At 30.1% G+C, this 13,361-nt stretch overlaps 1 protein-coding gene across 8 annotated transcripts in view; it reads left to right on the top strand.

Moving 5' to 3' along the window:
- Ziz (dedicator of cytokinesis protein Ziz) overlaps window positions 1–13,361 on the top strand; it is a 292,231-nt gene that overhangs the window by 240,700 nt on the left and 38,170 nt on the right. For 7 of the 8 annotated variants that reach the window (XM_085811587.1, XM_085811582.1, XM_085811583.1 and 4 more), the window contains 4 exons: window positions 399–456; window positions 563–672; window positions 9,917–10,039; window positions 10,151–10,264. In XM_085811587.1, the coding sequence (XP_085667713.1) occupies window positions 399–456; window positions 563–672; window positions 9,917–10,039; window positions 10,151–10,264 (405 nt within the window). Of the gene's footprint in view, window positions 1–398; window positions 457–562; window positions 673–6,789; window positions 6,900–9,916; window positions 10,040–10,150; window positions 10,265–13,361 lie in introns of those variants that run through there. The other variant, XM_085811589.1, reaches the window with a different exon arrangement.

Here is a 13,361-nt window from a genome sequence, read left to right on the forward strand (position 1 = left end):
GTAAAAAAATTAATACCCAGCTTTGAATACATTTAAATTGTGTGTTGGCAGAAAATCTAAAATTATATCAAGTAAAGGTATCATAGCTTTATTTAAAAGGGTTGTGGAATTTTAAAAGAACATTGTAGATAAACTTCTGACTTTTAAAATTAATAAGAAAAAAATGAAGTTTTATAAATTAAATTTTTTTTATATTAGTAACTAAATGGAGAAGTAATATAAAATAAATTTGCTTTTAGTGTTTTTACTTATGATTGATCTTATGGTGCACTGATTTTCTATTCTTAATCTTTATGTAAAAATTACAAATAAGTTTTTTTCTTTTATAAATTTTTAGAATATTAGTATTTTAAAATAGTTGTAATATAAAATATTAAAATATACCTTCATATTAATAGGCTGCACATTGTTATATACACATAGCTGCAATGGAGGCTGAGTATTTAAAACAAAAATGTAAGTATTTCTTTTACAATGATAGTTTTTGCTTCAAGATTTATGAGAGTTTTTTCAGAATTATATACCTTAAAATTTTCCTATTTTTTGTCATTTCTGTATTTAGGCATGTTTTCTGAAGGATGCACTGCTTTTAAATCAATTTCTACTAACGTTGAACAAGATGAATCAAATCTGAAAGAGGATTCTGGCATGCATGATATTGAATATTCTCAGGTAGCTTCTAATTGCATTATTTTTTAAATCATCAGTGATGTTAATCATTGTATTAATAATATTTCTAAATGTATTGTTTTCAAGGCTGCAATCTAGAGAAAATGTTTTTCTAAGACAGAACACCCCTGCAAATGCAAAAAAAAATTTATAGTGGCAGATATAGCTCTAAACTTCTATAGAAATTACATAGAGCACTCACAATGTTGTTTTGAATTTTTGAAGGTTCTTTAGGTTATATGCAGTAGTATAAAACGTGGCTCCCTACCGAAGGAGTAATTACATTTGCTGTAAGTTGAAGACATAAGATGTAATGGGATTTTTCTTGAGTTTAACAAAACAGATGTTAGACTATGTCACATTAGTAGAATATACTTTACATTAGTAAAAAATATGGTGAATGACAAATGAATGTACTTGACTGGTAGAACATGAATTGAGTCTGCTTGACAGCTCATTTAGTTAGGCAGGTTCTTGATGGTGCAGTAAATTATCCTGGACACTGTGCTAAATTTATTTTCCAATCTAGTCTTCCATAGCAATATCCCACTGCAGGTTTCCATGCCTTGAAATCACCTCACTATGCTGGAACAATTCACGACTGTTGGCCACGTCAATAAGGTATATCAGGACGACACATAGTCTTTACCTACATATGGAAAACACAGTCTTTATCTATACCACCTGTAGATTTTACCATGAGATTATATACTTTTATCTTTTTCTGATCAACCTAGCCACAAAGGAGGAATGCAAATTTTCTAATACCCAGAACACAATTCTAATAGGGTTCGTACGGTCCTTAAAAGAGTCCTTAAAAGTCCTTAAGTTTTTTAGAATCGAATTTTGGTTTTTAAAAGTCCTTAATTTCGGCCAAAATTGTCAGAAGGTCCTTAATTTTTAATCATCTGAGATTTCTGACTGTTTTTACGACTGCCATTTTGAGTGTGAATTAGCATTTTGGTGGAATATTTTTGGTAATTCTCTAACAAATATCGTTATCTTTTGAATGGGGAAATGCGTTCATGGGTTATAATTTGTTCCTATTTCTAATATAAATGGTGGATAGAGTTTCTGAGCAAGTGTGAAACATAAAGCATTCGAAATTATTTCATTTTTTCTAGTGAAGAGCTCTTAAACAACTTTTCGCTTTTGGGGATATGAATTCTTTTATTAAATTGCTTTAAATTTAGTGACATATCAACATTGGCGATTTTAAGATCAGTTTCTATAAAAAATTTTTAATTCCGAGATCTGGGAATTTTTCGACGATTTTTTTAAAACATTGTAACATTGATAAGTTTCATTAAAATAATGGTAATATTTAGTAATTACATTTAAAGATTAACATTAAAATAAAGCATTTTTATTTTTTGTTGTTGTATTATAAAGTTCCATTTTAGCCACTTTTTATACAATATTTTGAATCTGAAATATAAGCAAGGTATAATGCTATAAAGCACAATTTACGAAACGGTTCTTAGCAAAAGCAAAATAGCTATGTAATTAATTAAAATTTTCTTTTTAATTTTTTTCCTGGTAAGAGTTTCCTCGTGTAATTGTCTCAGAATATGTGTCAGTTTTCTCTATAAAGTTAATTTTACAAATTTTTTATCCAATTTAAAAAAAAATTTTTTTTGAAAATATTTCTGGCTTTTTGCTGTTACTGAATTGGCAGGGGTAATTTTTCTTTAGGGTTTTAGACATTGCAGCTTGGAAAGTTTAGAAAGATTTGAAGGCAAGATTTATAGACCTTGAAGATCCCAGAAAAATGTGGCAAAATGAAAAATGTCTCCATGGTATTAATACATAATTTCTTACTTTTTGGAGAACATCTGGAAGAGCAATAAAAACATAATAGTTGAATGTCTTAGTTCTGATATTATAATATTTTCCTTAACATTTTTATCTTCGCTTTATTTTCTTTATTTTTCACTAGACACAAGCATAAAATATCAAAAATGCTTCTAATCTTATCATATGGACAGGCATTATAGAAAATAAATTTTTTTTATTAATAAAGAAATTGAAAACTGACAATTTAAACGATTCATCTAATATGTCTTAATGCATCATACACACTAAATTGTGCTGCTTTGTGCCTTTGTAAATTTTGCTTCCAATGCTGTTCTAAATTCTAAAAGATTTGACATTTCTGGATTTTGTTGCTCGATGTGTGAATAAATTCAAAAAATTCTGCCACACCAGCTCTGTAACTGGACCTTACCATATATATTTCATATTTCTTCTGAATGTTCCTATTACTATAAAATTAGCAGCTTTCTCTATACATTCTAAATTGCATTTAGTATTTTTAGAATAACAGAAATCTTTAATTAAATCCAAAAACTCTAAAATGAAAAGGAAACTTGGAAGAAAAAAAAACTGAATACATTAAGAGAAAGGAAAATTATTCTTCAAAGATATGTACAGATATTATTATGTAAATTACCTAGTTGTTTACAATTTCAGCCTTTACTATAATTTTCCATTTCTATTTCTCACCAGAATGCAAATCACTTAAACAGTTTTTAAACTGAGGTTTTTGGAGTGTAAGACAAGAATGTGTTTCTGACCTCCCCTTGCTCCCTGCATTAGTTCCTGCCAGCCCTGATAATTTGCAATTATTTGTCTTTACATTACCGCTGCCGACATTTGAATTTGTTATGACAATAGAGTTACTGAGTCAGCTTAAAATGAAATTAAATTGTATAGTCTTTGATGACTAGTTCATATTTTTAGTTTGCGTTTGATTCTTCTTGTTTAATTACATCACCATGAGCTGTAATTGACTTTTTTAGCATAAGAACATGCTTTATGTTCTTCTTTTTAAATAAGAAGCTGATTTAAATCTTTGTAGTTACTTTCAGATATTGCGATAATTTGCTTCACATCTGTCTGGAGGGTTTTGGACTATTTAACTTTTACCAGATCAAGTAAACCCTCATAGGTACATTTTGGAGAGGTTGATAGGTAGGATATACAAAACGTAGAAACTAGTAAGAACACTGTCTTGTGTATTGAGACAAAATTCTAACTGTTAGAAAAGATGCTTCAAATTAAAAAGACGCATAAATATCTTGTTGAGTGTTGTTGCTGCAAAATATAAATATTTTGTAGCTTTTAATGTGTAATTATCCTAATATTGTTTAAGAATCAATGCCATAAATTACATGTATTTTAAACTGCGAAATTTTATTAGATTGTAATTTAATAAGGCTTTTTTTAACAAATATTGTTAAAAAATAAATAAAATTTAATAGTGGCCATGTAAATCCATAATGACTAAGGTTATCTAATACCCAATTTAATTACTTATAACTAACTGGTTACCTTCAAAAATTATCTCTGCATTTTAAAGCAAGTTATTGCCTTTCATTAACCCTTGTCGTGGTCACAAGATAAAAGACAAAATTGTAAAAATTCATGTAAAACCTATTCTTTGCATCTAGTGAGACTTAAAATAATGCAAAACAACTTGTCACCTCTGGTGCTTTAGTGGATTATTAGGACCTTAATCTATATTAACTGAGTTACAATCCCTGGACTCTACAAGAAGCTACGACACTAACTGCATCAGATAGACCTCAGCTTTGCGAACCGTGCTTACATCAGGTCTCTCCTAGGCAAGCAGGAGCGGCGACAACAGCCAGTCTTTTGTTGTTGTTGATTATGATTTTACTTCTCACTTTAACCTATGCCACTTGACATAAAATCTACTTACCATTTACTAAACCCATAGACTGAGCAAGTATGTGACAAAAATGAGACATGAAAAAAAATTAGCATAAAGCTAACTGTTAATAAAACCTAAATAAAATGTCATTTATCTTCTTTCAAATAAAAATATTTAATGCTACTTGATAAATTTCATAAAGTTGATTTTATTCTCAAACTTATTAATAATTGTGTTAATTATGCTTAATAATAACACATCCTACTTATGGATCTATTTTATTTTTAGGATGGTATTACAAAAGTGAAGTTCAGCATAGATAATATTTCTAATTGAATTTATTCAGTTCCCATTTGCTTATAGGTCCTTAATTTTTTCATGAATGGTCCTTGAAAGTCCTTAAAAGTACTTAATTTCCATGTGCAGAAATGTGTACGAGCCCTGTTCTAAGAAATGTTGCTTTTGTAAAAATCATATTGAAATTTTACAAAGCCATTATAGAATGATATTCTGTAAAAATCTGCTAACTTTTCAAACCAAAGCGAATTTAGTTTCTGATATACCATATAATATATAGAATAGGAAGGGTGAAAAAACTGTAATTCACAAGTTTAAAAATATTTTTGGATGAAAATATTTTCCTTTTTCTAGCTTGATGTTTCTAAGCTTTTAAATTGATGTAATAGTTTATGCAATTTTTTTGTATAGTACTGCATATATAGCAACATAAATCTTGTAAACCATAACATCAATTAAATGATTAATAGTCATTCAAGTCATAAAATTAATTATATGATTAAATTTATGATTAATTTTTTTCTTTTTATTAAAACTTATTCCAGTTATAAAATTTAATTCATAAACTTAATACTTTTATTGTATATGTATCCTTGATGTGAGATAGGGTTTTTAATTTTCATTAAGCTTAACTATTGCTTAAAATGTGTTCATTTTTATATAAATATTTTTTAAATCAAAATAATCAAAATGATATGAAAATTAGGAAATATTTTTGTCAGGAAAAAAAATTGCATCTGTTCTAAAAGTTTTTATTCCTTCTCCATTTCAAAAAAAGTTCATTTCAAAATTTAGTTTAAAGATTTTAAATGAAAAATTTAGTTCATTTTTTTTTATTTCAAAGTAAATTTTGTTTATAATGCAAATACTTAAAAGCTTCTGTAGGATCTTTTAAGAAGAATTAACCCCTTCGTTAACCTGCCACGTCTACATGCCAGCAATGAACACACTCACCTTCCGGCCGACACACAGGCGTGCCAGAGCATTTTCCCGTTCTCTACCGACTGTCACATATTTGTGCCAATGTCCTAGGATGTTTGAAAAACTATAATTTCTGCCACAAGATGGCAATGTATGTCCATATGGTTTCAGATACATGTACATTAGACCTTCTACTCAAAATGAGAGACGCATGACTCACATACACATGTTTTTTATTATATAGACAAACGGGGAAATAAATGTTTCCGAATGGCGTGATTTATGACGTCTCTTTAAATCGCACTTTATTCGCACGTGGTAGTTGTTTACTGTAATTAGAGAAGTTTTATTTGCACTAAAGCATTGGGTATTTCGGTTTGCAGTTCAGTTTTTAGAAAATAATTAGATCTTGTTAGACGTGAATTCTTTCTGTTTTTACCGTTGCAATGTCGAAGCGTCGAAAATGTTTAACAGAATATGAAATAGCAGAAATGATGCAAAATATTTCAGATATTGATTCTGATATTGATTCTGAAAGATTAACTGAAAGGCATTTTCCAAAACTTTGTTCAGAAGAGACTGATAAGAAAATGAGACGACGATGCTTCGTTTGTTCACATTCCCGGAAAAATCCTCCAAAACGGCAAATGAGTTATTACGAGTGCAAGGAATGTAATATAGGACTGTGTGTAGATCCCTGTTTTCAAATTTTTCATACAAAAAGAGAATTTTAAGTAATATTGGAGGGAAAGTTCTGTCGTATTTTAAAGAAAATATTGGAATTCATTTATAAAAATATGTGTTTAATATTAATCAATTATATATGCTCCGTTATTTGTTACAACCTGTTGCCATCTTCCAGGTAACCTGTAAATTCCTGTTTTGTAGAAGTTCTCATCCATGGAGTTAAAATAGTCAGCAACTGCCTTAGAAACACTTTCAAAAGACTTGAATTTTTTTCCCGTTAGATAATTTTGCAGAGATCTGAACAGGTAATAATCAGAGGGTGCAATGTCAGGTGAATACGGGGGGTGACTAAGGAATTCCCATCCTAACGCATTCAGTTTTTGTAGTGTCACCACTGCAGTATGCGGGCGAGCATTATCGTGATGGAACACTATTCCTTTTCTGGACGCTAATGCTGGCCTTTTTTCTTTGATAGCTGCATTCAATTTATCCAGCTGATTGCAGTACAGATCCGCGTTGATGTTTTTTCCCTGTTTCAGCAACTCGTAATACACTGGACCTTTCCTGTCCCACCACAAACAAAGCAGTACTTTTCGTTGATGGATACTTGGTTTTGGAACTGTTGCTGATGATGTTCCTGGTTTGCAGTAAGATTTTTTTATTTTAATATTCTCGTAAAGAATCCACTTTTCATCTCCAGTAACCAGCCTGTCCAAAAACGGCTCCACATTGTGTCTAATCAGATGTGATGAACATATTCTTACACGATCAGACAAATTCTTTTCCGTTAATTCATGTGGAACCCAAACACTTTGCTTTAACACAAACACAAGAGATTTAATGTGATCTCCAACAGTTGTATGATGAATGCCAAACTCTTCTGCAATTTCTCGACTTGTTAAATGTGGATTATTTTCCAACATGGATCGCAAAACATCATTATCGATCTTGGATGGTCGTCCAGATCGAACACTTTCTTTGAGGCTCAGGTCCCCGGAACGAAATTTGCTAAACCATCTTTGACAAGTACGAACATTTACAATATCTTTTCCAAATACCGCACATAAAATTTTTACATGCAACAGATGCGTTGCTTCCTTTTTGGAATTCATATAAAATGCAGTGTCGTAAATGCACTTTATCTACTGACATGTTTTTCCCTTTAAGTATTACAAGTAAATGATGAAGGGTAAAAAAGGGCACCTTTTATATTATACAGCAGCTAAAAAAACAAAAAAAAAAAATCCGATTGACTCACTAGCCAGATGTTTTTTTTATTTACAAGAAAAATCACCTGCCTATTTAAAATAGGACAGAACTTTCCCTCCAACCCGATATATTTAGTTTTCAGATGTATAATGTTAAAAGTCATAAAATGGTGAGTAATGAAAATAAAATGTGTAAAATAGGCATTTAAACAAGAAATAAGGTAATTAAAGTATATAGTATAAAAATATCTATAAAGCATAAGCCATTTAAATACTCTATAGAGCATTATTAAACAATGCGTTGATACTTCGGAAATTTCATGGATTTAGGCTTTGTATCAAAAAAGCCCCCGGCCCTGGACAGATGCTTGCGTAAGACACTGCCGGCCTCCGCGATAAGCGCGTGTTTGCGCTACCAGGCGCAAAGGGGTTAAAACAAAGAAACTTGTTTGAAATTCTCTAGAATTATGGCCCAGTTCTGTATGAACAGATTTGTTATTTTCAGTAGATTTTTATTATTTCATTCTGTATGTGGGACCTCCTGAAACTGCACAATTTTTATAGAATTGCCATATACATCTGTATAGAAGCTATATTTAAAAGTTTACAGATCATGTCTGACCTAAAGAAATATAGAAAATTGGTTCATAATGCTAATGAATTCTAAAGAAATTTTAAGTATTTTTACTAATATAATTCTGTAAGATGTTTTCATAAGACTAGGACCTTGCTATAAAATTTTTAATCATGATTATACTTCACATATGTTCAGCATGTAAAGGTTTTTTAGATATTATATAAAATGTCCAATATTATAAAAATTACATGTCATGGAATATAAGATTGGGATTTGTAAATAATAGACATTGTAGTAGTAAATAGAATTATTATTCTATTTTTAATGACATACTGTGTTTCCAGTTTTGTTTTTGTGAAGTTTCATATAGTAATTTGTTTCCCTGAGAGAGAGAGAGAGAGATGTATTGAAATGCTATTTTTTTAATTTTAATTTCCTTTTCCTGTGGATTTTTTTAAATTTTTTTTCATAGTTTTTCCTTATGATGACAATATTAAAAATGATAAAGAATCTACAGTTGGTTCTGTTGCATTAGAAGAATGTTTTGAATGTTTATTGAAAATTTGCCATCATATTTTTTCTTTATTTTTCAACTTATACTAATAACTTAGGGTTTTAATTGATATGGCCTGAGAAAGAATGAGGTACATCACAGAAAGTTTATTAAATTGTTTCATTATGTTCTCCGTGTAGTACAGTTTTATTAACGAATAATGCCTCTATTATACTTTTCTGTATCTTGAGACAACATATGCAGAAAATTATATAGTATGTCCAATGCTGGAGGATATGACAGTCATCATCCCAATTACACTGCTGGCCATTAAATTTGCAACACCAGGAAGGAATCATCTGATGAACGTCAAAATCACATTAAAGAAAGAAGAAGTTGTGATATGCAAATGATTATTAATTCAGCACATTTAGACAATGCAGGAGAGAGAAACAACATCTGAAGCACTGCATTAAAAAAAAAAAAATGTGTAGTGGATTTGTGCTTTTTAAGGTCTGCTTGTATTTGATATCGGCATAGAGGCCCTGCACCTGTGTGTGATGGTTTAAGCAGCCATGGTGTACATGACACACATCTCTAGTTCGGATCGACGGTAATTTGTATGCAGATTGGTACATTTTTGACATCTTATATCCATCTTATATCTTATCTCATCTTGAGCCCTATCTTCGAGGCTCTTAAATGTGATGTTCCAACAAGAAAATGCAAGACCATATGTTGCACGTCGTGTTCTGACCTTCCTCAATACACAGGGTATTTGATTGTTGCCCTGACCTGCATGGTCTCCAGATTTGTCACCCATTGAAAACATCTGGTCATCGGTTGCTGAAAGACTGGACTGCCACCCCTCTCCAGCTAAGATGGTTGATGAAGTGTGGCATAGCCTTCATCATGGAATGAGTTGCCCATTTCTGTCATCCAAGCCCAGTTTGACTCCATGCCTAATGGGGTAAGGGCCGTTTTAGCTGCCATTAGTGGCAGTGCTCTCTACTAATTTCGCAGCCCTGTAACCTCCAAAAAGCTTACAAATTTAATCATTTTGTATTCATGCCATACTGCTTACATGATATAAATATCTTTTATTCGCATTTGCTTTCCTTCATGGTGTAGCGATTTTAATGGCCAGCAGTCTAGTTGCAACATTTAAGGGTATATCTGAGCAGGATGCTGGGGGAAAAAAATATTATATATGCTGCCTTCATTAAATGCAGGTACATTTTCATATTTCTTAGCTGAATTTCTTTAAAATACATTAAATCTTCATTCTTATTCAATCAATGAAGAAAAATTAAATGTTATATATATATAGTATATTTAAAAAATGATAAGTAATGAGAAAACTATATTACAGTTATGTGTTTTTACAGGAGACTTTATTGAAAAGTTTAGAAAAGTGTGTGAAAATGCTGGAGCAAGCTGAAAGGTATGAAGTTATGCCAGAAGTATATAAATTAATCATACCTATTTATGAAGAACAACGAAATTATGAAGTAAGCTACCAAAACTTTCTTTATATTTTATTTGTCATAGTATATATTTAGGTACAAATAAAGGTAACGGAGTTCAAAGATTTTCAAAACAGAACTATTTCTCTCTTTTAGGCTCTTTTATTGTGTTATAAAACACTTCATAATGCGTATGCAAAAATTGTTGACGTAAATAGGACTGGTCGTAGGCTGTTAGGAAAATATTACCGTGTAGCTTTCTTTGGCCAAGTAAGTATAAAAGTTTCTCAAACATTTATTACATCCATCTATTCTAATCAGAATTTTTTTCTTTGTAATTTAACATTTATGCAAATAAATGAAGTTTTTTCATATGCAATATTCCATATCCATGTTTTTACTTTACCCCACACAACAATTTTATGGTACTAAGGCTATTATTTTTTTTTTTAATAGGTGCTGTTAATATAACGTTTCATTTCAAAACTGTTACATAGGGGTTAAATTTTTTTTTCAAGATAATGTGATATCTAATTAGGTGTTATTAAAATGCAAAATTATAAACTTTGTTTAAGGAATTTTGAATAAAATACTAATTTTACAAATATATTTCTTTTGATCGTTTGTAAAAAATATTTATTAAAATTCTAAAATCTGACCCTGTTTTTTTACTTAAGCGTGTTTATGAATATTTCCTGAAAGTTTTTTAAATGGGGAAATAAAAATAATCCTGTTTGCTAGGAAGTTATTGGAATTAAGGAATAAATTACATAAATATATCACTTTTGTTTATGAAATCGGCATACAATTTATAATGTGCGTTTTTTATGAACTGTAAAGTAAAGAACTTGATTTGAAAAATTAAAAACTCGGCAGGCTGTACAAAATTCTTTACATCAAAAATAAAAGCAATTTCATTGTCCCATGTCAAAAAGTTCATTAATTATGCTCTTCATTTCATTAATGGAATTAATCCTATATTAGCACTTTTCTGCAAAACATCTTGGTCATTGCCCGTATCTGGCATAATTTTAATGTAAAGTAAATAGGATAAAAAATTAAAACTAGAGTTGCCATTTTCTAAAACATAAAATTGAGTGTAGTAGTCTTGAATTGTAAAAGTGAAGACACCATACTATCAGACCCTCCAAACTTTAACATCTTAAATTACAAATTTACATAATGCCTGAAAATGGTTATTTTAAACAATTAAAATATTTCATGTACTGCCTATATTTATATGTATCTCTTAAATCATTGTAATTTAACTGTGTATGTAGAAATATATAAAATGCCTAATAGTGAATTTCATTAACCAAATTTCAGTTACTTATTTTCCTATAGAGAGTGATTTCTTTCTAGGAGCCTATGAGTGTTTCTTTATTGATCTAAGTTGCCTAAAAATGTCAGAATGTTTTATATAACTATTATTAATTATATAAAACATGCCTACTAGTACTAGTTATATAAAACATTCGTAACTATTACTCAGATTAATAGAAGAAAGTTATACATCATTATAGCTAATCCTTCCTACTGATTTCATAGCATTTCATTTTCTCTTCTTAACATTTAAATTTGAAAAATGAAACAAAAAAAAGTCTTTATCATGAAGAGCACTAATAACACTTTAGTGGACTGTAGGTCACGTGCCTATATGGCAGAGATGCAGCTGCTTACATACCACCCAGCTCTGCAGTGCTTCATCGCATTCAAACAATTGTTGTATTTAATATATAAACAACTGGACATAAAAATATTGAAAAGTATAACTAAAACATTTGAGCTGTGAGCAAAAGATATATAAATCAACAATGATTCATTATTGAAATACATAGTGATGTTCAATTACATAACTGTTCAACTTATTCAATTACAATGATACTTTATGGTTTGGGCATAATTAGAACATTAAGAAAGTTTTTTTAATGCACACATATTTGTTCCCTTTTATTTGAGTGAATGAATAAATAAGAATGACCAAGCAAGATCGTAATATCTGCATCCATAATATGGATAGATTGCTTAATTCAAAGGGCATCTCCTTCTAAAGGGGACTTTAAATACTCAAGTTTTATTGTGTGTGATAAACTTGTGTTTTGATTCAAGATATTGGCTTTAAAAATGTCTCGGAATAACAGGCAGTCATGTAAATTGTTATTGAACATAGGAAAGGATATTTTGAGCAGTTTTATATTTAAAGATTCATCTGAAGTGTTAACCAATTTTTTTTTAATTACACAGTTTTCTTTTCAACTCAAATTTCATATAATCAGTTACCTCAACAATTTTTTCTTGTTCATGAGGATAAATATAAATTTCCTTTTCATCACAAACATTGTAAGTGGTTTTGAGAATAACTTTAGAACCTGATTCTAAACTTTCTTCAACTCAACTCTCTTTCCTTCAACAGACTTCAGAACACCTAGGATCTGCTAAGTTTTGTTTCAGTTTAATTAGTTCTAATTGGATCTTTAGAACCCTTTTTGTCACCAAAAATTCTCTTAAACTCATCATAAATGTGTAAAATGAAACACTCACCTGAAGCTTTTGTTCTCATACCAAATCAAAAGTTAAGAGTGTTCTTGATTACAGCTTCATTTCTCCCTCAAGGTAGATGAAAAAATGTCTCAGAATGAAATAGTTATCTTTAGTGGACTGTAATTTTTTTATTGATTTTACAATATCTCAAACTCACAGCTGAGATATTGTCACTCATGGCTTCCAAGGAGCTGTTTCACAGTCGCTCTCATACACCAACAGCAGTGACTCTGATAAACATTAGAAAGTCGCATACTTATATTGTAGAGGTTGCAGGTGCCAACAGTTTTATTATATTGTGGATATGATTGAAAAAATATTACAATTTTTCAGAACTGAGAATAGTATTCAACAGATTTTGAAAGTTTGAAGTACTAAACTTATTTCTTATAAAATGATGCTGACTTTGTTCCTTATTCTTGCACCTAGGTGCTGATTTCTTTACCTTGCAGAATTAATTGTCATCAATGTTTAATCCTTTATTTTTCTTTTCAAAATTTAGATGGATGGTATAGTTTCTATGCATACTTCATATTCCATCAGTTTGAAGTAAAAAAAACTCCATGAATGGCTCTATCTGTGTATCCAGATACTGTGAGCAATCATACAAATATTTAGCAGCATTTTGTGAATGTTTATTTTCTTCATTTGATCTTTCATCCTGTCTCAAATAGATAAGAATTTTGGCTCCTGTATTTTAAAAGAACATTTTAAAAACTAAAATTCACATTTTCAGAGGCCAGTTGTTTACTCTGTCTTTGGAAATTCCTGCTAGACAGTAATTTAATCTTTGAAAATGAGAGCATATTAAAAAATAAAGATGCAT

The sequence above is a fragment of the Stegodyphus dumicola genome, chromosome 2, assembly GCF_044657685.1.
Source record: "Stegodyphus dumicola isolate Sdum_Otavi_A_Nest chromosome 2, ASM4465768v1".
NCBI lineage: Eukaryota > Metazoa > Arthropoda > Arachnida > Araneae > Eresidae > Stegodyphus > Stegodyphus dumicola.